This window comes from Prionailurus viverrinus, chromosome C1 (genome assembly GCF_022837055.1).
Source record: "Prionailurus viverrinus isolate Anna chromosome C1, UM_Priviv_1.0, whole genome shotgun sequence".
NCBI classification, from domain to species: Eukaryota; Metazoa; Chordata; class Mammalia; order Carnivora; family Felidae; genus Prionailurus; species Prionailurus viverrinus.
The window spans coordinates 188649568-188676065 of NC_062568.1; the positions used below are offsets into that span (position 1 = coordinate 188649568).

At 49.9% G+C, this 26498-nt stretch overlaps 1 protein-coding gene across 1 annotated transcript in view; it reads left to right on the forward strand.

Annotated features, from left to right (window-relative positions):
- CSMD2 (CUB and Sushi multiple domains 2) overlaps nucleotides 1-26498 on the forward strand; it is a 600812-nt gene that overhangs the window by 192724 nt on the left and 381590 nt on the right. The window contains exons 4-5 of the mRNA XM_047870009.1: nucleotides 6191-6385; nucleotides 19295-19502. Of these exons, the coding sequence (XP_047725965.1) occupies nucleotides 6191-6385; nucleotides 19295-19502 (403 nt within the window). The remainder of the gene's footprint in view (nucleotides 1-6190; nucleotides 6386-19294; nucleotides 19503-26498) is intronic.

The window sequence follows — 26498 nt, forward strand, 5'->3', positions numbered from 1 at the left end:
ACAGTTTTCTTTTTCTTTCCTTTTATTTCTTATTATTATTAATTTTTCAAATCATTATTTATTCTTGTATTAACCAAGCAAAGACCAGAGGGCCTGCATTCGCCATTGCTTGGTGGTAGGGAAGCCTTTTTGACACATGTGTCCCTGATGGGGTGTGAACAAGGCAGGGCCGTGGTGAATTTGCCGTTCTGGAATGCTCACTCCAGCAGCGGCGAGGAGGTCAAAGAGTGGGGTGCAGAAGTCCAGGGCAGGGATGATGAGGAACGACAAAGGAGAGGGAAGGCTAGGGCAAGTCTGATTTATGGAGCACAGCAAAGTCCAGGAGCGAGGCCAGGCTTGCTGCCCCCAGAAGTCAAAGTCCAGCCATAAGAAAGGCCCTGGAGATTGAACAGTTCACAGCTCAGAGAGGTAAACCCAACAGCGTTAATGGAATAACCAACATGAATAGGTTACTGTGAGTGGTTGTCAATCTCAGTTCCACGTTGCAGTCACCTACATGAACCCAAGCTCCACCTCTGATTCAGTAGGCTGGGGGACAGGCATCAGTATCTTTATGAAACTCCCCACGTGAGCCTGATGCTGAAGGTTGCAAAAACTGCAAACAAAAGCCGAGAGAACATGCTCGCGGTGGAGGGCTTACACCCGGCACTGGTCAGGGAGGGGCCTGACGGGACAGGGCCCTGTGAACTCGTGGGCGGCACACCCCATCCGAGGCCCTGGTGTCCTTGCCTTTGTTTGATTGACAGGCAGCAGGCAATGGACAGGACCAGGCTCTGGTTGACGCCCCAAGACCTCCCCGAGGAGAACGAGTGTAAGTCCTCTATGACGACGTCTCAGGATATACCAGCCACTGTGGACTCTGTGGAGTCGTCAGTGCGAGCACTGCCTGGTGAGGATGCGAAGGGCTCAGCTGCCAGGCACTGCTGTGGAAACCCAGCCTTCCCCCGCAGCGAGCCATGTGGCCTCGAGTAAATGGCCCGGCCTCTCTGGCGATCATGCTCATCTCCACAAGGGATAATAATAGCATCTCTCTCAATGCGTTGTTGGAAGGATTAAATAAGGTCATTAAGTCATTCAATAAGCTTTTATCAAAGTATTAGTATACATGAGGTGCGGCGTTCTAGGAAGTGGAACACAGAAGTGAACAAAAGAGACTACAAACTGTCTTTGTGTAGCTTACATAGTACCAGGGTGAGACAAAGAATATTAAATGTATCAAATATGTAGTGTGTCAGATGGGAGGAGAGGAAGTAGAGACAGCGAGTGTACCCGCTTCTCTGAGCACAAAGCACATGGCACTGAGGATAGCACATAGTAAGTGTGCAATAAACTATGTTTACAAGGCCAAACAGCTAAAAGCAAGAGAGTTATAAAGAATAACTAAGATCAGGGTGCCTGGGTGGCAGAGTCAGTTAAGCGTCTGACTTCAGCTCAGGTCATGATCTCATGGGGCGTGAGCTTCAGCCCTGCGTTCAGCTCTATGCTTACAGCTCAGAGCCCAGAGTCTGCTTCAGATTCTGTGTCTCCCTCTCTCTCTGCCCCTCCCCCTCTCATGCCCTGTCTCTCTCTGTCTCTCAAAAATAAACATTAAAAAAAGGTAAAAAAAAAAAAAAAATAACTAAGATCATGTGTGATGCAGAAGTAGGTACCCAGAAATAATGGTTTTTATTCCTCCCTCCTCTGACTGCCCACTAACCCTCAGTCACATACGTGCACACGCACACACACACATGTGCGCGCGCACACACACACACACACACACACACACACACACAAAATGCCATCTCCTTTTTCCATGTTGAGAGTTGTGGGAAATGCAATCCTTCTCTCTGAATCTTTTTTTCCCAGCCATCCTGCCACTTAGTATCAACCGTATGGCCATGGAGATGAAACAAGTGACTTGATGGAAGATAAGAAATCAAAACATATGGAGGGTGCTTGTCCAGAGAGCATAAATGACTCTTCATTATAATATGGGAACTAAAGTCTCAAATTAAAAATAAAAGAAGGCACGGTGTAGCTTTTGCTGCACTCCAACCACAGAGGAGATTCATTGTCATACAATCACCGAGAATATTATATTGATTGGCAAGAGCCAGGCTTTGTAGGAGGGACAGAATTCCCCACAGCTAATCTACAGTGGAACTGTTCAATGTCAGGCACAGCTTTAATAATATTGTTCTGGACTGCATTGGATGTAAATATCCCACTCTTCATTTTGTGAGCAATCAAAGGGAAGTTTTATAGATGGGAGAGCATGAACAGCTATAATATCTGTGCCAAAAAACACACGGACAAAATCAAAAAAAATCAAAGAATGCCTCACCTAGAAAGGCTTGTTGCTTTGTAGCTTATCTCCGATCTCCTCTGTCTGTCCAGCAAGTTGCACATCAGATACATGACAAAAGCCCACACTTTAAATGTTGCCCTTGACATTATTAAAAAATACCAGGTTAGTAAATCAGACTGGAGAAAAAAAAACAGACTATTAAATCTGGACAGTCAGGTAATCACCCTTCATCTTGTCGTGGCACCTACAATGGTGGAGGGGGGAAGGGAACTCTGGTAGATTAAGCACCCACTGTATGGTGGGTGCTCTTAGTATCACAGTCCATTTAAGAGTGCTGAACAATGGAGCCAAAAAGACTGAGATTCACAGCCCAGCTCTGCCATTTTCTAGCTGTGTGGCCTGGAGGAAGTCACCTAAACTCTCTGTGCCTCAGTTATTTGCATCTATAAAATGAGGATAATAGTTATCCCACCGGAATAGTTTTGAGGACTAAGTAAAATACATTTGTAGCCCAGGGCCTGAAACATTCCAGGAACTCAATAGCAGGTGTTATAGATCTGGTTTTACTTACTGTGCACAACAGCCCTGCTCTAGGTTGAATTGTGTCCCCCAAAAGATCTATTGAAGTCCTAAAACACCTAGTAGCTGTGAATTTGACCTCATTTGGAAATAGGGTCTTTGCAGATGAGGAAGTGAAGATGAGTTCCTTAGGGTGTATCTCAATCCCGATCCAGTATATTGGTGTCCTTATAAAGAGGTGAAATTTGGACATAGAGAAACAATGCCAAGTGAAGACAGAGGATGGGAGTGAAGCATCTATAAGCCAAGGGATACCAGAGATTGCCAGAAAACCACCAGAAACTAGGGAGGCTCAAAAATTTCCCATAGACTTCTAAACCTGCATATTGTCAGACAATAAGAATCTGTCTTTTTTTTTTAAGCCACCCAGTTTGTGGTACATTGTTACAGCCCTAGGAAACTAACACAATACCCCCCATGGGAAGGAAAAGTATCCTTATTTTTAGATGAAGAATTGAAGGGCAGAGGTGACAATTACAGCTCAAGATCACTCAGCTAGAGGTGGTTCAGTTGAGAGTAGAATCCACACCTCTCTGAGCCCAACATCTGCCCTCCCGCCTGCTTCACCGTGTGGCCTCTCAGGAGCGGCACTCAAGATAAAAAAGGAGGTGGTGTTGGGAACGAGCCCCCATTCATCACACCCAAGTCCCAGTGGAGGTGCCAGGTCAGAGTGGTCTGATTACGAACAGCTCGTTAAGTAAAGAGCAGTGAGTGTTTGAGAGTGACTTTTTAGAAAGAATCGACTTTTATTTATAGTGACGTTCCAGTCATTAATTTCGAAGGAAGAAAGCCCAAAGCAGAAGCAGGTTCATTAAAAATTTGACATTAGTAATTTAATTAAATTGGGTCTTTGCGTCTCGTTGCGGAAAATGGAACGTTAGTTCTACACCAGTTCTCAGCCCATTTCCCCTGGTTGGCTCCCTCCCCTCCCCTTAGCTTGCTTTCTTCTCCAAATGTTTACCTGACCCGCCCCTCCAACCCCCTGACACTCACAAACACACACATATCACAGTCACTGCCTCCGTTGCCGCAAGCCAGTAGCACGAGCTCATGGGAAAGGCCGAGGAGGCGGGATCACGGGAACACCCGAGGAAGCCAGCAGCATGGGATCACGGGAAATGCTAAGCTGGGCTAGTGGACAGGTTGATGGAGGTAATCCTTTCATCTGGGTCATCTCACCTGGTAGAGGTGGAGAATGGACAGGAGAGCTCTTCAGTCCTTGCGATAAGTCTCTCACAAAAACATAAGCCTCTTGAGGGCAGGGACTGGCTTTGTCTAGTTCACTGCTATAGTCCCAGCACAGTAGGCCTGCAACGAGTTTTCGTTGCATGAAGGAATTATTACATGAATAACTCCTCCCCACAACCAATTAATGAAAATGTAGTCACGTCCCTACAAGTGCCGGAGTATTGCGTTAGGCTCCCAGGGTACACCCTGCCCTCATGGCCCTATGGCCTGATGGAATAATGCAGCTGCCGTTTTCTGAGCACCTACTGTGTGCCGGGCACTGTTGTCAGCCGTGCACCATCTATTATTTGTAACGCCCTCAACCACTAGATATTATTGTTCTCCTTTCGCAGTTGAGGAAACCAAGGCTTAGAGAGGTCACAAGGCCACAGAGTAAGACAGAGACAGGACCAGGCTGCAGAGCCAGATCATGGTGATTCCAAAGTCTGCCATTTCTCTCTACACTATGCTTTCTCCTCCTGGAAGGGGAGGTTAAGAAGAGAGAGGGGCAGACTTCTTTTGGAGGGTTATAACATCAATGCTGGTAGAGAGGGTCCTGGAAGACAACAACGTGGTCAGGAAGAGGGCACAGCAAGGGCCCGGGAAGCCCTCTAGAATCCAGGCTGGCCACCTGTACTTCTTCGTCTTTACTTCTCATCCTGGCTACCCCTGCCCTCTTGTTTCAGGCTGCCTGAGCTCCTAGATTATCTCTGGCCTCAGGGTATTTGCACACGTTTCCTCTTCCTGGAACACTCTTTGACCTAGCTAATTTTTACTGATCTCTCAGGATCCAGCATAGATGTCACCTCTTCCAGGAAGCCATCTCTGACTGCCCCAGACTGGGTTTGGTTTCCTGCCTGGTCCCTATCACATCATAACATTTAAGATACCTTTAATTATGCACACTTCCCATTAAGTGCGGACTGGGAGCTCACATTCACATGTGTCATTCTCACTGTGTGCCAGGGTCTGTCCTGAGCACTTCCCAAATCTTAGCTCACTTAATTCTTACAAGTACCCCGTGGGGGATGAAGGTGCCATTGTGGTCCCTGTCTTGCAAGTGAGAAGACTGAGGCACAGGGGGTTACGAGACTTGCTCGGGAGCCCGCAGGTAGCAAGCCATCAGGCCAGGATGTGAACCCAAGTTCTCGAGTCTGTACTTCCCACCACCCTGCTCCACAGCCTTTCAGTGACACCTTAGCAAATCATCGCCTGGTGATGGACACGCACTTGGATGGCCCTCTGGGTGTGGCTGTGAGCCGCTGTCCCTGACCTGTGGGGACATCCTGGATTGGTAGGAGGTATGACTTTCAGGGCACAGGCAGTTCTAACTCTGGGGAGACAGGCAGAGGACTGGGGGAGCCAGGCCAGGTTGAATAAGCGACTTGGGCAGAGGAGCCGCGCCCAGCCTCCCTCCTCAGACTGGCAGGTCGTGATGCTCTTGCACCCTCCACGGTATCCTCTGGATAATGAGGCTACACGCACCGCTGGCCGTGACTGCTTCGGCTCTGGTCGCACACGGAACATCATATTCTCCAGCTCCCCAGCTCCCCCTTTAAATGGCTCAGTTGGATCAGAGCTGGGGTTCTCACCTTCCCACTCCACTGCCTGTTCCAATGCTAACGACCCCTTCGACTCTCCCAAACCCGCTGGGCCAGAGTACCCCTCCAGCGGCCAGGGCAGACGCACATGAAAGAAAGGACACTCGGTTTAATGAGCACCTACTCCATTCCATGCTCTGCGTCCCTTCCCTGGTCGTGAGAGGGAGTGTGGACTCTGAAATCAGGGCAAGCAAACCCAAGAGATGAAAGTGATTTCCCTGAGGCATCTCGAGTGATGGGACAAACGTAATCCACAACCATGGCTGAGCTGGAGAAGAGGCAGGAAACCTGGATGGCTGGCTATACGCTGCCAGTGTGGCTCCGCCTTAATGCCTGACAACTGACAGTATGGAGGGACTAGGCAGCCTTGAGAGGGCGGGCTCGTCTGCAGGAGAAACGAGACCCGGGGGGTGACCCGCCTGGGCGGGTGCTGTGCAGAAGCAGGTGTCAGGTCTCGAGCCCAACTCACAGGCTGTGTGTCTCCCTCTCACAGTTCTCCCCAGTCACACGTGTGGGAACCCCGGGCGGCTGCCCAACGGCGTCCAGCAGGGCTCAACCTTCAACCTCGGGGACAAGGTCCGCTACAGCTGCAACCCCGGCTTCTTCCTGGAGGGCCACGCCGTGCTTACCTGTCACGCTGGCTCTGAGAACAGTGCCACGTGGGACTTCCCCCTGCCCTCCTGCAGAGGTAGGTGGCCGGGGAGGGTCTGGGTGGGGTGGGCTGTGACTGGATGGGAGGCGGGAGCTTCCAGTGGGACCTGATCTTCAGTGGGGAAACTACACCATGCACTCCAGCAAGGCCTGGGATGGGGAACACATGTCTGGGGGCCACCAAGGGTGCTCAGGGTCCCCAGCTATTCTAGAGGCTTCTCAGCCTCACTTGACCTTCTAGCCCTCAGGTGTGCACTCCCTCAATCCTCTACCCCTACATCAACAAACTTATTTTTAGCCAGTCTGGCCTTCTGTCTAGAAGAAACATCTTTTGTTTTCCATTACAGAGAGTCTGTCCTGTGCATGGCTCTCCCCAGCTGCTTTTGTTCTTACTGACCCCACCCTGGCGATTAGTCTTTTCTCTTTCCTATAAATTCAGCCTCCTCCCTGTTTAATGGGGTCTTAGCCTCCAAATATGCTCAAAACCTGTTTACCCCAACAGCCCCCTCAAAACCCACTACCTCCCTTCGGTGCTATATCAGCCTTAGCCTCCCAGCTATGATGGCTGAGCATATCCTGGTTTCCCTGGGATTTTTCCCATTTTTAGCTCTGAAAGTCCCACATCCTGGAAATGCCCTAAGTCCCAGGCAAACCGGGACAGTAAGTCACCCTCTTCCGAGCCTATTTCTTTCTTTTTTTTTTTTTTTTTTTAGCATTTATTTATTTTTGAGAGACAGAGAGAGAGTGTGAGTGGGGGAGGGGCAGAGACAGAAGGAGACACAGAATCTGAAGCAGGCTACAGGCTCTGAGCTGTCAGCACAGAGCCTGATACGAGACTCAGTACATGAACCTCGAGATCATGACCTGAGCCAAAGTCGGATGCTTAACTGATTGAGCCACCCAGGTGCCCCTTCCCAGCCTGTTTCTAAAGTAATTCCCATTCCTGTAATCTGATGATAAAAATAACATATGATCACTTTTAAATGATCTTATAAAATACGGAAGAGGGTAAAGAAGAAACAAAATTTACCCATTTTAATGATGATTTTTCAGGTATTTCCTTCTCATCTTCTAACACACACTGCAGTATGTATATATTATGAATATGTGTATAATTGAGATTATCATGCATGTAGATTTTTTAAGCCACCTTTCAATGGCTGTGACATTGCACTGTAGCATTTCCCCAGGCCACCAGGAACACCTAGCATCTCAAAAGCTCAGTCCAGCCTGGTCTCTCCCCCAACTTCCCATTTACTCCTCTGGAGACTGGCCTTTGGCCCCAATATTCTGCATCATGTTGCCAAATCAGATGGGAATTGCTTTGGCCCTGATATTTCTTGACCTCTCAACAGCCTTCTGCACTATTGACCACTCTTTTCTTCTTGAAACTCTCGTCTTTAAATTGTATGGATCCCTGAACACTCAGATATAGGTCTGGGGGGGATCGTTTCAAGGAGTCGAGAAATGATTGGAACATGTAGCTCCCTTTGGGTTCAAGCTTTGCCTTTCTCTTAGAGGCAGGTTTTCTGTAATTACTACCCAAAGACTAGCTTGAGGAGACAAGCTCCCCACTCCCGCTATAAGCGTATACCCTTTTTACTATCTACACCAGAGGTGGAAAATACTTGGCACATAGATCTCTTCCCTTGCTCCCACTGCAATGGCAGACATGATTAATTGATCCCAGCACCCTTTCTTGAGCTCACACATGGCAGTGAATTCCTTCCTATGAACAGGCAATCCACAACCAGTCAGTGTGAGTTGCCATCTGCCTCCATGTTTGTTTACTCCTCTTCAACCATGTTGGCCTGTCTTGGTGGAACCCAAGGGAACTAGAATCTCCCTTATCGCCTTCCTAAGTCTTCTCTTAGGCCCCTTTTCTAACTTAGGATGTGCTTCTCATCACATGATTGGTATCAGGAATGACCAAACCCATCGGGTGAGACCTTGGCCCCTCCACACCGGTGTGTGGCCCTGAGTGGCCAACCACGGCTAGAAGCTGCTGTCTCCACTCCTCTTGGAGCATCCCTACCCAGCCCCTTCCCAGAGGGTGCCACCGGTGAACACTCTGACCTTCCAAGGAGGGGTGTCAAGAGTTGTGACATGATAATAGAATATGAAACCTGATAGTAAATGGAATCAAGTGTTCTAGTTGTGAAACAAAACCCACAATTCTCTTTCCTCCCACAACACTATAAATACCATGCTCTTTTAATATGGAAATGAAAAAGAGAGGTAGCCCAAGAATCAGGGGCAGAAGGGCTGTCATCCATCCTGTGCAATATACTTCACGTCAATATCTACCTCAGTAAGGTGGAAATCCACAACCCCGCCCAGTGTCTTCAGGGATCTTCGTCAGCTTCAGCCCTCTCTGAACCTGGAGCTCGACCGCCATGCCTCAACTCCCTGGGTTCTGCTCTGCTAACTTAGGTCAGGAACTTGGCCTATTTTTCTTCCATTTCTTCCTGTCCTGGGGGAAAAACAAAACAAAACAAAAAGGACAACCCACTGATAAAGGTGTTTGCATGCAGCGCGGCCTTTATTGAAGGTTTGTGGCAACACAGGGAGTCTGCATCCCAGCAAAGCAAATGGCTTAAAATGAAAGTCTGAGCAATCATGAGCCTCCAAAGCTTTTGGCCCCTTCTCCCCGGAAGCTTGTCCCTGGCTTCTGTCTTAGCAGCCTTAGACTTCCCTGAGCTCAGACATTGCCCCTCTCATCTCGTTCCAGCCTCCTCCACTTGGTGCCTCTTAACTTTGGCCTCGCTGTGGGACTTGTGTCCGCTTAGGCACAAGAGTCCCATTGCCCCTTGACTTGCCCTCTCCTGATAGAAGCATCCCTTCCCAGCCAAGCTATGTAGGCATCAGGTGGTATTGTCCTGAACAAAGAGAGCTTTCACCTGGAAGAAACTTGACTGGCTGTGAAAATACTTTTTTTTATTAATCCACTAGTAAAAGATAAGTGATAAGGGTGACCTCCTGGAGGCTTCCGTTGCCGGGTCGGCTCACTGTCCCCAGTCTAATGCCTGTGTGTCAGGGTGTGGGAGGCAGAGTGGGCTGGGGTAATGCTGCCTCCCCCCAGCACTCACGTCACAGCAGTGGCTCACGGGTGTGGGGTGCCTTTGTGGGGCACGACTGCCTCCCAAGCCTCTCTTCTTCCTCTTTTGGCCTCTTAGGTGATGACCATTCTTTCCCTTAAATGCTGGAGGGCTCAGCATGGCCTCATCTCTGGGAACATCTTACATCTCTTGGAACTTCTCATCCACTACATGGCTTCTAATTGTTGCAGGGAGGTGGCTCTTCAGTCTCTGTCCCCAGCCCCACCCTCTGTCCTATGCTTCAGGTCCACATGGGTCTCAGACTCTACTCAACATTCCCCAGAGAGTGCTTCAAATGGGGCACTTCCAAAACCTAACCCTGTCTTCCCAAACCTGCTCTTTTTTCTGCCTTCCCTCGCTCGGTGAAGAGTGTCACCATCCAAGGTGCCCAAGCCAGATGCCCCCTGCACCATCAGCCATCATGCCCTGGTACATTTCCCTCTGCACCAGCCCTCCCCTCCATGCTTCTGCCAGTGATCTGGGGCTCCGTCTGGTAACATCCAGTGACGAGCCGTTTGCCTGTCCCCCGCCACACGCATCCCAGTCCATTCTTCACTGCTGGAGCAAACTTTCTAAGCCACAGATCTGACAGAATCACTTGCTGCTTAGAATGCCAGTAGTGGCTCTCCATCACTGACGGGGTCAAGTTCAGATTCCTGAACATGGACAAGGCCCATCCAGAAAGACTCCCAGGCTGATCTTTCTAAGTCCTCTCTAAGTACCTTCCAATTTAGCCACACCAGAGAATGCCCTCTTTTGGAACACACTGGGGAAGCCAGCCAAGGACGTCAAGTGTGGCTTCCAGAAGGGCTTTGGGTCCCAGAGGCTCCCTGGCATCTGAAGGAGATGAGATGTGGCTCCTACTCAAAGACTGGGGGAGCACAGGTGGCTCTCCCACTCTCCAAGCCCCCACACCTCCCCCGTTCTCTGGGCTTCAGGCCCATTTCTCGTTTCTAATTCACCATGAGCCGCAAGCATAGTCTGAGAAACATCCTCAATAACGCCAGTGATTTTTCTGAAAGTGATTTTCCAAACTGTGCTTCCTTAGGAGACCAAGTTGTATAGGAACTGAGGGTGCTCATCATGTGCCCATGCGATGCCAGGAGCCGCAGTCATGCCAGAGTTAACGGTTCATACTCTGGAAGGATTAAAGCCTTTTGGCCTTTTTTCCTCTTGTGTAGAACTCTCAAGGGATGGCATCTGTGCGTGGATAAACCTCATCCACTGGGCAGTGGTCCGTAAATATTTGCTGAATGAGCGGACGGCCGGATGGGTCCTATTCACCATCAGGATCATGTAAGGCGTACGAGCCCAAAAGGCAAATTCCTGGCCTGGGTCAGCCCACCTGCCCAGCAGCACTGAGTGACACAAACTCTGAGTCCAAGGCTTCCTGGAGCAGGTTGGAGGGCATTGTGTCTCTACGTCAAACAGGAAATGCCACACGCCTGCCCAAAAGGTAGACTCAGTCTGGGGACACGGCCCAGGCTAAGGGGGAGTAGCTGGGATCAGGGGGCAGAGCAGGTGTGAGGCTGACCTCCATCGAGGCCCATTCTAAGGCTGCTGGCACTTTGAGGCTTGGTCTAACTGGCAGAGGGAAGGAGGCAGGGCCCATGATCCCCCTTTGCTTTGTGTCATTCTGGGCACATCCACCCTAGGAGTCTCCGAGCTTTGTGGAGCCAATTTGAATCACAAGAAGGAAGACTGTGTGGGTTTCAGCAAAATGGCCCCTGACTTGTGAGGGGCATTGGCCCTGGAGCAAAGAAGGCTGCGTGGGGAAGGGGAAGGAACAGGGTTCAGATGTGCTGGGTGCTGAGCGGCAGGTGGAGAGAAAGCAGCCTGAGCGAGAAATGCTTGGCCTCAGAGGTTCAAGCCAGGCGCAGCGGGCCGTCCCCTGACAGGGAAGGGGGCACTGGTCTGCAGAAGCTCAGACTGCAAGTGTCAAACTGCGTTCCAGATATTGGAGCCCCGAGGGAGGAACCTGCAGAATGCGAGATGGAGGCAGTGTGCTGGGCATGGGGTCAGACAGGACCAAGTCAGCTCTGGCCGTCCTGTGCCAGCTCAAAGCTGCGTGTTGCTAAGTCTCCCCGAGTTTCCAAGTGGGGAACACGAGCAGCAGCCTTGAAGGTTACTCATTCACTCAGGATTCATGCTTTTCATGCACGCCTACTGTGTGCCACCGTAGCGCCGTGTGCTACTGAGTTATGAGCTCAATCCTTAGTTGCAAAGTGCCGATTGTTGGATATTTACCATTCTAGATACAGAGAATTGCAGTGACGAAAAGTCAGACCAGATCCATGATCTCGTGGGGTTTACATGTGAGCAGCTGGGAGGCAGAAAACAGATAAAAATCAAATAAACAAATTTCAGATCATGAGGGAAATGAAGCAGCTAGTGACAGGAAGGCTACTTTAGATGGAGTTGTCAGGAGGGGACTCTCTGAGGAGGTGACATCTGAACTGAGTCCTGAATGTTAAGAGGGGCTTGTTATATGAAGACCAGGGGAAGGGCATCCCCAACAAGAGGAACAGCTGGTGTGAAGGTCCTGGGGCAGGAGAGAGTTTGACGTGTTAGAGAAATAGAACACAGTCCCCTGTGGCAAAGTTGAATGGGGGAGAGGGGTTGCTATGGTGGAGCAGGACAAGAAGTTCAGGTTTGGTTCTAAGCTCAGGAGGGAGTCAGGGAAGAATTTTAAGCTCAGGCATGGTGCAGTTGAATCTACTTTTTTAAAAAGATCCTTCTGGATGCTAGGATGAGAGGGATTGTAGTGGGCAAGAGGTGCAACCAGGAGGGCCAGCTAGGAGGCAGCTGTCACAGGCAAGCAGACTGGAGATTCTGCATTTCGGTCAGGGGTGGCCATGGCAGAGATGGAGGGGAGATTGGGACCGTGGTTTGGGGGCATGGCCGATAGTCTTGCTGATGGAACAAAGGGTCAAGGTTGACTCGTAGGCTCTTTCCAGATGCTGGCAGGGTGGGGATGTCGATAACCGAGATGGGGATGACTGGGACAGGGCGTAGGGGGCATGTGCCCTCAGGGGAATCAAGAGCTCATTTTGTCCAGGTAAAGTCTGAGATGCCCATGAGACATCCAAGTGGGGGTATTAATTCTGTGGCTGGGTGGAGTTCTGAGCTGAAAAGAGGAAGGAGAGGGATACGAGATCCTAAGGTGGCGATGCAGATGGCAGAGGGGGTCTGGGAGCCGCACGCTGGGCCCCTTTGATCATATACACAACATTTAGAAAGCACCACTTGTCATCCAGGCAGTGAGGACCTTGTGGAATGCACCATGGCTCCCAGATACCGTTCCTAACTATGGGGTTCCTCTCCTACCACTGGAGTCACCAGTCCTCTAATCACCTTTGTCATCACTGTTGCTATAGCAGAACCATCCAGAATGTGCTCTGGAGTCCAATTACCTGGATTCAAATCCTGGCCTTCCCACTCATGCCCACTAGCTGAGTGACCTTGGGCTTGTTACTCAACCTCTCTGTGCCCCGTTTTTCTCACCTGTAAATAGTAAGAGTACACTACTCAACTCATAAGGTGGAAGTGAGGTTCGAGTTGATAAATGTCATGCGTGCAGCAGAAGGCCTTGCTCGTAGTAATGACTCAGGGAGCATTAGCTGTTGTGATTCTGACTGCCACGGCCACTGCCGGCTGGCATTTATCAAGCACTAACTATGTGCCAGACCCTGCCCTCTCTAATTTAATCCTCACAGGATCCTCACAGAAACCCCTGGAGGTTAAGATTTTGTTCTTCCCTATCCCACATGAGGGAACTGAGGCCTGGAGAGGCGAGGTACTTTGCCTGTGGTTGCACAGCTGGAGGGTAGTGAAGCCAGGATTCTACCCAAGCCCATGTGTCTACCAGCCACGTTCTTGACCATCATTGTCTGCGGCAGACCAGGACGATGGCCTGTGAGCCCTGACAGGAGACTCGTGATGACACCGTTACTTCCAGAGCTCCAGCTTGGTGGCCCAGGGCCTGAGAGCTTGATCCTCATAGGTGATCCTCGTAGGTGCACCCCCTGATAAGTCCACCTGGCCAGGGACTTCCTGGTCTCCCGTGGTTCCCCCTTGACCCTCCTCAGGGAAGGGGCCCGAGGTTGTTCTGCTGGGCAGATGCCGCTGCAGGTAGGGAGCCAGGGGCTGCCGGGGGCTACTTTCATTCTTTTTTCTTTTTCATTCTTTTTTAACGTTTATTTATTTTGCACAGAGCCCAGTGCAGGCTCAAACTCATGGACCACAGGATCATGACCTGAGCCCAAGTCAGACACTTAACCACCGAGCCACCCAGGCACCCCTGCGATTTCCTAATTTTAAAAACGGGTGTCCTTGATAAAGCCAAGGATAAGGGGGCAGAACCCCAAGCCCCCAGAAGAGGGCACTGATGAGACCGAGCCCCCCCTCCACGCCCCACAACACTGAGCCACAAAGCACAAGGAAAACGGGGAACATGGAGGCTTTAGGGCAGTCACACCCTGGCTCCCTTTGCCTCACACCTGAGCTGTCAGAAGTCAGCGTCCCCCCCAGGGCCTATGGGGATTTTTGTTTTCTCAGAGGCGGAGTAGCCTGGGGGCGGAACTGAGGACACGGGAGTGGAGGACCCCAAAGCTTGCAGGCCTCCAGGCTTGTGCACTGGCGCTGGCCTGAAATGCAGGCAGGGGAGGAGCAGGATGGAGGTTCCACTGTCCTTACTGAAATTTGTGGGTCACCGGAGAGTTAGCAGACATCCAAGGGGGCCGAGGGGTAGTTCTCTAAAATTATATAGTTAATTGAAGGAATTTCAGTGGAACTTAGAGTCGATCATAAATAACGTCATAAACTTGGAAGGGCGACTCTCAGCATAACACCTGCACCTTCGAACACACACGACTTAATGGCGGTGCGGAAGGCCTGTTCCCAGAGAAGGAGGAAGTGTACGTTAATATTTAGGAAGTGTACGTTAATATTTTAGGATCGTGGTATCAGCTGAGGGTTATATTTTATGGCTCTGAAGTTGTAACCGTGAAATATGGTGCCTTGTTTAAAGTATGAGAAAATCTCCAAACAACTTTTAGAGCATCTTCAATCGACACAGGATGGTTCGGGAGCAAGGGTGTTGGAGAAACCCGGGAGGCAGGCATGACAAAATGTAAAGGTGCCACCTTCCAAGGAGGGGACTGGCGGCTCCCCCCAGAGGGCCTCAAGCTCTTGAGTCCTCAGTTCCAGCATGGTCTAGAAATCATTGACTATCATGAGGAGCTTTGAAGATTTGGGGATGGCTTTACCAGACTGCTTTCAAGCAGGAACAAACGGTGTCATGAAAGAGGCCACAGTTCTCATACCTGGGAGACCCACCTGGATTCCTGATTCGCTGTGCATTGTGTGACCTTAAGGAAATTACTTAACCTCTCTGAACTTCAGTGTCCTGTTTCATTTCTTTGTTCAACAGATGTTTACTAAGTGCCTGCCACTTGAGAGGAAGATTGGTGAATGCAGGGGCCATTTTTATTTCTTTAGAGCTGAGTGGCCTCAAGGCTCCATTAAACCCTTTGCTTAATCCCAACAGTCCTTTGTACTTCCCAGCAGGAGAGTACTGCTCCTGAAGTTCTGGGTCTAGAGGCAAAGGTGTGTTGTTCTGAAAGACATTTCTTAAGGTGAAACTTACAACTCACACCTAGAGCAAACTTCCAAAAGCCTCTGACCGTGGAGGCTCCCGGACCGCAGAAGGCACTTAGAAATGGCGATGAGGGGCTGGATGCCATGGAACCTCAGTGACTGAGGAGGCCTCTGCCAGGCCTGCTGCCCACGGACATGGTCCCTGCTGTAGTGGAGTTTACAGTCTAGACATTAGATAAATGGCATAACCGACCAATTAATTTGCGGAAATAATTCGTTATGGGAAAGTATGTCATGCTTTGAAAACTTAAGATAGGGGGAAGGGGTTTCTGTATCTGGAAATATCCTTGAGGAAGTGACACTTAGACTGGGACCTAAAGGCTGAGGAGGGGCCAGCCAGGGAAGAAGGGAGGTAGGGAAGAAGATTCCAGAAAGAGAAAATGGCACTTTCCAGGTCCTGGAACAGGGAGATGCTTGATACATCAGAAGAACTGGGAGGAGGCCAGTTTGGTGGCAGGAAAGTAGGCAGGGAGAGACTGGTAGGAGGCAAAGCTCTGTAAGGTCCTTATAAGCCACAGATATTCTATTCTATCCTGAGTGACAGTAAGAGTTATTGAAGGTTCTTACGGAGAGGAGTGGCGTCCTCAGGTCTGTGTTTCCAGGATCACTCAGGCTTCTGGTGAAGAATGACAGGCTAGAGCAGGAGGGATATTTGGAGACAAGGAAAGAGGCCTCATGGCTGTGGTTGACTTGGATCATGACATGGCTTTGAGTGGAGCAGGTGCAAGGCAGATGAGAGGCCCATCAAGAACCACTTACAAGGAGGGACGGGGTTTGGTCCCTGGCTACGTGTGGCGTGTGGGAGAGGTTGCCCATGGCCCCAACCTCTGGCGTGAGACATTGGGTGGATAGCGCTGACAGTCTCCGGGAAGGAAACACCAGAAGGTCAGGTTCAGTGGGAGGAGAGCACCAGGTGGTCTTTGTTGGGCTGAGGCTGACAACAGCGTAGGATGTCTTAGAATTCCAAGAACTACGGAGAGGCTGCCGAGTCTCCCCCCATCACCTGCTCCCCTCCAACATTGCCTGCTGCTGTGCGGCCCACCAGTACCCATGGGCCCGAGCAAGTGGGACAGTGTGGACCCAGGGCTTGCCGCTCTGTCCTGCATTCCTGACACTGCTCCCTCACCCCCCACTCTGCCCCCAGGCTTCCTGACCCTGACCCTGACTGCTCTTACACAACTTCCTTTCAGGTGCATTTGCTTTTGCCTGTTGATCATTAAATGTCACTTCTTCCCGGGTCTTCTTTACTCCCCTGGAGCCAGAGTTGCTCTTCCTCCTGCTGACTTCCGGCCTCGCAGGCCCCCTGGGCATCTCTCCTGCCCTCTCTCCATGGGCATCACCACCTGTTTACAGAGTGCAGAGGGGTGGTGGAGGAGGGCCATCACCATCCCACAGAACTGCTTCTCCTCTGGGGCCCCTGTTTACCCAAATAGCATCGTAGTCCGCCCTGCTGCCCTGTTAGAGACCTCCACGTCCTCTCTCCCTCCTCCTCTCCTTTGCTGACCACTCACAGGTGGAGACTGCATCCTCTCCCTTCTCCTCATCCTGGCTCTTGAATCCTTTCTGTTCCTTCTCTTCCTCCCACTGCCGTTGCCATTCATTCAGGTTTGGAAGATTACACCAACCTCTTCACTATCCAAGTTGGCATATAGAAGTAGGCACATTCTCTTGAAATGGACCTTGACCCGGTAGAATGACATTAACGAGACTAGTTGCGGACCACTGAATAAACTCACCTTGACCTCCATCCCACGCTGCTTCTGCATACCCAGCCGTCAGCTCCATGTCTACACCAGGACATCCCACATACATACTCAGCCCTGGGATCCGAAACTGAACCCCTGCTTGCCTTCCCCACCACAAAGCAGCCCCCTCCTGGGTCCCCTGCCACAGGAGACATTTTTCAGCCTACAGATTCTCATGCCCCAAACCTGAAACTCATCCCTCACAACTGCCAAGTCCTATAGATTCTGCTTCCTAAATCTCTCTGAAATCAGTGCTCTTCCCACTGTCCCCATGGCCTCAGCTCAGAGCTCATCTGGCCTCCTCCAGACTTCGGTGACTTTGTCCTACCAAAAGCATCCTGCCCACTCCCGTGATTCAGACCTCCTCCATGCTACAGCCCCAGGGATCTTTCTAAAATGCAAATTTAATCATATCCCTTCACTGCCTTTGATTCTCAAGACGAAGGGGAAGGAAAAGGAGAACTTAGCATTTGCTGGGCATCTCCATGCGCCAGCCCCTGGCTGATGTTAGGAACCGTCACATTAATGATCCCCGTCAATTATCACAGCAAACCATTGTTCAGAGAAGCAACGTGAAGCTGCTGGAAATAAATCTCCCAAGGTCGCATGGCTGGGGAACATGGAGCCTGAATTCAAACCTAGACCTTCCTGACCCCCAAATCCATTTTATTTCCAATAGAGTCCTCTGCTTCCAAGTCTTCTTGGCCATGTTCTCTGTCAGGGGCTCCTTCTACATGTCCATTACCATCACCCATCCTTCCTCTCTCTTCGCTGTCTGATAAGCCATCTAGAGCTACTTATCTTGCACATGTCTTGTGATTTTGTGCTTCTGTGCTTATGACATCTGTGCCCCTGTTTTCTTAAATGCCATTCCCTTTCTTCTCTCCCTAGGGAACTCCTATCCATCTTCAAAATCCAGCTCTCCTGGCATCTCCTCTTAAGTTTTCCTAAATCGACTCACCCACGCAAAGTAACATCTTGCTTTATCTACGTCCTCCAAATATGAACTGCACTCCTGGGAGATAGTGTATTGGTTAAGAGTACAGGCCCTGGAATCGATCTACAGGGCTTAGAATCCCAGCTCCTTTAGTCGCTGTGAGCTGTGTCACCTTTGGCAAGTAACTGAATCTCTGTGTGCCTTGGTTTCCTTACCTGCAAAATGGGAATGATACTTCACAGGGTCACAGGAAGGATTCAATGAAATATGTAGCGTAGTTAGAATAGCACCTGGCGTAGTGTAGGCGCTCCATAAATATTAGCTTTTATTGTTCTTATTCTGCTGCTCCTGGTACACATTTGAACCCGGGTATTGCATTTTTTTCTCTCTTCATCAGTTAGTCCACACCTCTAATACAGCATATGCTAAGTGTAGTGTAATCACTTACTTGCATACAGGCTCCAGGACAACAGGCTTAAAGTCTGGATAACTTCTCACTGTGTCACCCAGCTAGTGAGCATCAGGGAAAGGATTCAAACCGAGGTCTGCAACAATTCAAAAGCCAGTGTTCTTAACTATTCTATGTCAGAGCATGTTTCCCAGATCATTTTTTCTGAATATCAAATCTCAGCTGGGATTTCGGCTGGAGCAGTGAGACTGCCAGGTTCTGGGGCAGGATGAGTAAAACATGGTCCCTGCCCTTGGGGATTCCTGGTGGAGCTCAGAACCAGAGTGGAAGACAGATGTATGAACAGATCACTCAGCACGAAGTACCGTGTCTGAAGTCGGACCGCTGCTGCGGGAGCCCAGAGGAGAGAGCGGTCACTAAACACTTGGGGGAATGAGGCTTTACCAAGAAGTGGCATCAGAGTTGGATCTCAAAGCCTGAGGAGAACTGCTCTGGACAGAGGGCATCCTTGGCAGAGGGAATGGGGTGATCAAAGACCAGGAGGCCCGACCATGCGGGGCGCGAGGACAGAGCTGGCCTGCAGACAAGGAAGGGCCAGAGGAAGGATGATGGAGGTCGGGCCTGGCAACCCTTTGAGTTTTGCCCCAGGGTGCTGGGTTGAGTTTCACCACATCGGAGTGTTACTAAGATCTGGTGGGAAGAGATGTCCTATTCACCACAGTCGTGACCGTGGAAATAAATGTGGCAGCTGGCTCATGGCAGGGCAGTATATGTGGTACTCGGAATGTCAGAGTTCAAATCCCAGCTCAGTGGTTGTGTGACCTTAGGTAGGTGACTTAACCTCCCTGGGCCTTGGTTGGCTCATCTTTCAATGAGAACAATGCTATCTGAAATCCTCAGGACAGGGCCTGGCACATGGTAAGGGCTATGGAAGTGTTTGGTACCACTATTACTAGGCCAATTCAGACTAGGATCTTGGTCCATCCTGCCTGTGCATCACATTCTGGGACCCTCTATGCCTGTCACGGGTGAAGGCCACGAGTGCCAGGACCTGGGAACCAGACCACCTCACCCGAACCTCTTCTCTTTGCACCCGCAGCGGATGATGCCTGTGGCGGGACCCTGCGCGGCCAGAGCGGCATCATCTCCAGCCCCCACTTCCCCTCGGAGTACCATAACAATGCCGACTGCACGTGGACCATCCTGGCCGAACTGGGAGACACCATCGCCCTGGTCTTTATTGACTTCCAGCTGGAGGACGGTTACGACTTTCTGGAAGTCACGGGCACCGAAGGCTCCTCCCTCTGGTAAGCACACTGTTGCGTCCCCTCCTTGGTCCCTTGGGAAACTGTGGCTCACCCACAGTCTCCTCGGCATCTGGGCCTGCAGTCTGAGGCCCCTTGGCCACATCCTGATGAGTTGATGAGTTTGGTTCTCATCATAATGAAAACTCACTGCACGTTTTTAGAACCAGGGTCCATTTTTACAGAGATTTTGATACCCAATGTGATGTGCACCCTTGCTGAAGAATTTCATGATGGGCCTTGGTGGAGTAACTTGCACTGAGACTGAAACTGTCCTGGTCTGAGGGTGTGGACAGGGTCTCCGTGCAATGATCTGAAGTACTGTTCCATCTCTGCAGGGCGTATTCAAAGCATCCAATGAAGGGAATTGAATCTTATGTGGAAATTCCCACTCCCGGGGCCCTGCGAAGGAAGGGCAGGGCATTCCGCCAAAGTTTCTGATGGGAAGGACTAACCTCCCTGTCGTTCTGGCTTTACTAAAATGCACAGGCTTTTCTGTGGTGTGCCCCACCCACCATGGAGACTCTCGATGATGATGGGTTCAGGAGTGGAGGGATGACGAGACTTATCAGCCCCAGTTGCTGGTACTGTCCGAGATTTAGATGCACAGGACATGCCCAAGCAGGGGCTGGCTTTGGGAAATGTTCAACTCTGTTTGGGTGACAAACTTTGAGTGGTGGTGTGGCACTTAGAATATCCTCTCTTATTCTCCTTGTGGCTGTGTTATCAGGCTGAAGGCACAGGGGGACCTGTGTCAGCACACCAGGTGCCCACAGAAGGATGTGTCCAGATGTGCTTCAGACAAGATATGGCATCTTGCAGACTTCCATTGCTGCACGGGGGAAGGCAGGACTCAGGGCCTGGGGATGAGGGCAAACGAGGTGTCCCTGAGGATTCTGAGGGACTCAGAAAGTGGGTAACTGCAAGAGTTGGGGTAGGATAGCTCCTGGAAGGAGACGTGGCAGTCAGTGTGAATGGGGAGGAGGGGAGGGAGAGGGAGCAGGGGCACATTTCCTGAACACCTCTTTTAGACCAGGTTTTGTGCCTTGTGATAGAAACACCAGTTGTGTAAGACATGGTCCTTTGAGGGTGAGAAAATCAGACAGACCCATGGCAGGAGCCAGTTATGACTATTTCAGAGGCAAAAATGGGAACAGATTCCTTCCAATATGGACTCAGAGGTCTGGGGACCAGTGTAGCCCGGAGAACTCAAATTTCCTGGTATGGTGGAAGGCGATCTGACCTGGGAGTCAGAAGACCTTGGTGTCGTAAGCTTGTCCAGTGAACTTGGCCAGATCATTCACTACCCTGGATGGGGGGTTGAGAGAAGCGCATGTGAGCCAAGGACAGACCGCTGTGTACAGGTGGCTATTCCATCAACTAGTCTGGGACAGTGGCTGGACATTTGGGGCTACGAGCGGGGATGAAAGCCCGGGTGACCCTCTTCTGCACTGGAATCCCAGTGACCTGGCAGCCTGGAGGCCCTCTGTCCCCCTACCCCTCTTTGTTAAATACCTATTTTTATCATTGTAAATGTAATGCATATGCTTCTTGTAGAAAACAGAGGAAATATAAAAAGGTATGGAGAAATGAATAAGAAATATTAAAACTTTGATATATTCTCCTTTGGCCTTTTTGCTTTGCTTGGAGCAAGCTAGCTGCCTATTTATATATATTTTAATATTACAAAATTCAGATCTGAAAATCTACCTGTAGTTATATATTTTTAACTTAGAATTATGTAATGAAAATTTTCCCTGTATTATGGCAGAGGCTTCCAAAACATAATAGGTGTGACAATAGCATCGTTTATTGAGCATTTATTGTCAGCATGTCCTAGTTTGGTTCTAATCTCTTACAGCAATAATTTCATCTTTCCTCATAGAAACTTCATGAAGTAGGTAGCATCATTTTCCTCCTTTTACAGATGAGAAAAGTGAGGTCCAGAGAGGTTATGTCACTTGCTTGAAGCCATACAGCTGATAAGGAGCAGAACGAGGCTTCAGCCCCAGGAGAGTTGGACTTGAAAGGCCATCTCCGTAGCCATGGCAGCATGTCACATCCTGCTCCATTTGTGAAGGGTCGCCAGGGCTGTGTGGCATGCTCTCGTAAGAAGGACACAGTGTACTCATCAGATCTCTTAGTAGGTCGTTTCCAAGGTTTCACTTGGATGAGCAGATGCCATGATGAATAGCACTGCCGGGTCTGGCTCTTCCAGCCCCAAGGCCTCTTCGACTCACTTGTTTACCCGTGGGCCAAGCAGTCTCCCACAGCCTCTGCCCCCCCAGGTGTGAATCCACACATTGTCCAAACTTCTGGAGTGAAACAAATCTTAAAGACTATTCCTTTTCCTATTAAGTCACTCAGTGGGGGAAGGAATTAAGCGGAGGAAATCGTTAGGGGAGTCATTCAGAACTCTTTGCTATAAGATTAAGTTATAATTATTTATAGGGTTGGTGTCACCATTTCCAGCCAGGATGCATTTGTTGTTCTAATTTATACTTGCATAGCAATTATGGATAAACAAACTTGGAGGCTCAAGACGTGTGTGCAAAGAACCTGCTTTCTCCCCTGCCCCTCTCCTTTATGGATCCCTGGATCCCTGTGAACTGTGAAGCTGCTGGTTTATGAGTTGCTACTTTATATCACCGTGCATTAAGATTTTAAGATGTTTTCTTGAGTTCTGTGCCAAGCCATAGAAAGACTGCAGATCCTGTTAGAAAAGATGAATGTGAACAACTGGGCATCCCTTCACCTATTGAGAAGACAGAGATACCTTCGAGAGAAAAAAATCCACTACCTCCTTTACCAGATAGCAGATTCCCACTGATTCAGGGTTGTGGGTGGGGCCTAGAATGTTCCTGACTCAGTTTCCACACTCTCCTCCCCAATGGGCCAAGAGCAGGAGACTTTTAATTGGGGGTTCCGGTTGTTTGGATTTCGTAGGCAAGTAAAATTGCCAAACAATTGAGGAAATGGAGGGTTGAGATTATATATATATATATATATATTTTTTTTTTTTTAATTTTGCCAAGTGAGGACATTAGAAAGAAACCTGCCAACTCCTCAGAACGTTATTTCACAAAACAAAGGACAATTCAAAGCCAAAAACGTAGCAGGATATAATCAGTTGGCAGCTATGCGCTGGCGCGGAGGAAGGCAGGTGGGCGGAGCGCACAGAAATAGCGGTGTGTGCCCGGAACCACAGAGCACGTGGTGTGCGTACATCAGCCAGCGCACTGCTTCTTCCTGTTTCCCGGTCCCTGAGTGGCCACAGGGAATCGGGCAGTACACGTCTTGGACAGGAAAAGGCTGTTAGGATGGTGAGCCCTGAACCCTGTAACTATGACATGTTGAGAGGTCCCCAAGTATTTTAGATGTACTCCCTCTGATGTTAATTGCTTTTTTAATTTTCGTTTTAACTTTTATTTTGTGATTGACTGTGAGCAAAAGCTGCGTTTGAACTGAAAGTTACAATCCAGATAGTGTATTTGGATTCCTCCCCAACTGCATGCGTGCGCGTGCACAAACACACACACACACACACACACACACACACACACACACACACATCACCCTTGACACATGCCCCTCCAAGTCACCACCGTATATTGCGCCACGTCAGCCGCTCTTACGCATATGCTCTTCTGTCTCTAGTTCACTGAACTCAGTTTAGGGACCAGGTACTCTCTCACTGATCCTTCTTGGTGCGGGGGATGGGGGTGGGCAGCTTTGTTCTGCTCTGACCAAGTCAGTTGGCTCTGTTCTTCATGGAGCCCCATTCCTTCTCCTCAAATGCTAGGAAAAACTCTCACCGTTGCTAAAGTTCCTCATGAGGCCCCTGGACTTTTTCAGATGGCTGGGACTGGGGTGGGTGGTGGTGCAGAACTGGGGTTTAAAAACTCAGTTTTTTATGACCCTGGGTTCTGTGTCCCTGGAGGGTAGCAGGATCATGTTATAACAAGTACAAGCGATTGCCAGCCCATTATACAGCTGGCCTCTCCATTGTGGAGAAAATCAATGAATTAAAGCCCACCGAGAAGACACAAGAGCTAGAATCTCTGCTCTCCTTCCTCTGCCTCATGCTTGTCACTCTCCATTTGAATCTCTCCAGGCTCTTCTTCTGGGGCTACAAGGAAGGAGAGAAAGCCAGATATCCCCTCCAAGAATAGGAGAGGGGGTCTGTGTATCTTGGCATCTAACTGAGGAGAGAGCAGGTCTGGGAGCCAGACAGACTTGAGCTCAAAACCCTGATCCACCTCTTAGTGGTTGTTAAAGCCTATTTACTTGCCTCTGAGTCTCAGTTTCCACATCTGAAAAATGGGGCTCATCACACCAGCCTACAAAGCATGTTGAAAGGGCTGCACACGTAAACTGCTGCCTGGCTCACAATGGAGATGATACTCCTGGGATGGTGACCAGAGTTAGGGGCTCACCCTTTGAAGGGAAGAGGATAAGTGAGGCGTCTCCAGCAGCCCAGAGCCTTGGTGGCCCCATTCTTAGTGATCCCCCTGAGGCCGTTCTTCCCAGCCTGGCAGCTCAGAGGCCTCTCACCGGGCAGGAAGGCACAGCCTGGTCACCGCAACTGATTCAGCTCCCCAGGGAATTGCCTGGAAACCCAGGTAAGGAGGACTGGGTCAGACCGGAGGATGTCCTTGCAAAGGTCAGAAGAGAGGGTGGTGATTTCGTTGAAACTGCCTTCCCAGAGCTGCAATTTTTGGGCACGTTGCAGGCAGCATCACCCCTTCTCGCCTGGACCCAGCCCCAGACTGACCAGTTAGCTGCCTCGTCCGAAGAGCGGAAGAAGAGTGGACTGCTGCAGCTACAGTGGCTGCTCGGTGCAGGCTAGGAGCAGGGGACACTTCACTGGGGTACAGGCACAGCACCTGCTCCCCGGGGCCTGCCGCGTAGGGGAGAAGGAGCAGAGAGTGTGGAGAAGACAGGGGACCACTGTACCGGACCCAGAGAGGAGGCCCATCTCTGCCCGGCATCATCTCGCTGCTGCAGAATTCAGTTGGGCCTTCGTCTCTCTTTTGCTCCTTCTCTTTCTCTGCTTCTCTCCTTTGCTAGGTGGCAGTTTCCTCCTATAGCAGGAAGGGCAGGCAGGGCCTGACCTGCACTCAGAATTGAAGCCATCTTTTCCCTGGGGGCTTCCAGAAGTGTGTTTGTGGTGGGGAGGCTGGTAGAAGGAGTCCATAGCTCCTTCCCACATGAGGGGTTTCTGTGCAGACCCTGGAGCCTCTCCACCATCTTCTTGGCTCTCCTGCTGTGGGTCAGTCTCTGCCAGTGATTCCCAGCCTCTCTTCCTTGCCCCTTTCAGTGTACTTGGACTCCCATTCTTAAATTTTTCAATATTTTACTTTAGAGAAGAGCATGCCAGCTGGGGAGAGGGGCAGAGAGAGAGAGAGAGAGAATCTTAAGCAGGCTCCATGCTCAGCATGGAGCCCAATGTGGGGCTTGATCCCATGACCCTGGGACCATGACCTGAGCTGAAATCAAGAGTCAGACGCTCAACTGATTGAGGCAGCCAGGCGCCCCTGGACTTCCATTCTTTATTTGTTTCACTCGGGTCATTTGCAATCTGCCTGTGCATTCTCTGTGTCCCCACCCCCCAAGCCAAGCCCCGTGGACCTCTATGTGATATATTTGCCTCCACCAAACCTTTAAGTAGGAAAGGAAACAAGGCATACTGCAGGAAGCTGCCCTCGGGTGGGAGGAGCAAGGCCCTATTGTGGGGGCTGCATTTGAGACAGACCTCACAGCGTGGGTGCTATCTGGATGTGGGAGGGGAGGAGGCAAGGAGAGCATCATCCCCGGGCTGTAGCCTGGCACCCCACCCCAATAGGAGCTCCCCTGATCCCTGGGATACAGGTCCAGGAAGTGGTCCCAGGATTCTCTCCACTGTGCACCCACCCACCTTGCCTCTGAGCCTACCTGGCCCCTCTGACCAGAGAACATAGAGGAAACTCTGCTGTACTGTCTGGATTTCCTGCCCCCGGGGCCACCCCATAGACCCCGGGCTGTTTCTAGAAAGAGAATTTCCCTGGAAAGCAGGTTCAGCCTACTCTCTGGATCCAGCTCTGAGATTTTTCTTTGCTTTGTTCCCCTTCATTTTTTTTTTTGCTTTTGTTTTTGTAGGTGGAGATACAAAAATTCCCGTCTACTTTACAGACATTCAGTTTGAAAATTTTGCTAGCAACATTCTTTTTCCTCTTTGAAAGACTTTGTTTTAATTATTAAGCATTTTACACATGAAATTTGAGCCAACTAGAACCATTTGATCTCAGCGACTTTTAACTAGATATTTCATTCAGGAGTCATTAGATTCAGATATAATTAGAATGAGAACAGCATGCCAATGGGGATTTGTTAATAATAACTATTCACTTATTTATTCATTCACATGTACTTTATCAAACCATTGGTTTAGATCATTTACATTCTTTGTTACTTTTCCCCTATTTATTTTCAGTAATCATTTATTGAGAGCCTTCTATGAACTAGGCTCTCCTAGGTGCTAGGGAGACAAAGACACAGTCCTATCCCCAAGGAGTTGTTTATTCCCTCCGCAAATGTTTATGTAATAGCCATGTATCATGCTGGACCCTGGAGCTCACAGTCAGGGTGAAGAAGCAGAATATAATTAAATGCTTGACAATATCATATGTTAGATGCCTTTACTAAAAGGTATAAAGAAGCTCCCATAGAGACTGAAAAGAAAAATGTAATAGTATTCTTTTGGTTCAAGAAATAGATACCCACCTCCAGCTGACTCAAGCTAAAAAGGGAATGTGTTGGCTTCTGTAACTGAAAAGTCGAGGGATTGGCTTCAGGGATTGCTGGATCAAGGTATGCAAATAATATTATCAGAATGTGTTTCTCTCCCTCCCACAGCTTTGCTCTCTTATGTGTCAGCTTTCTCAGGCATGCTTTCCCCATGAGGGAGCAAAGGCAACCACCATCAGCTCCCTCCATTCTGCTGGTTTAGCAATCCCAGCA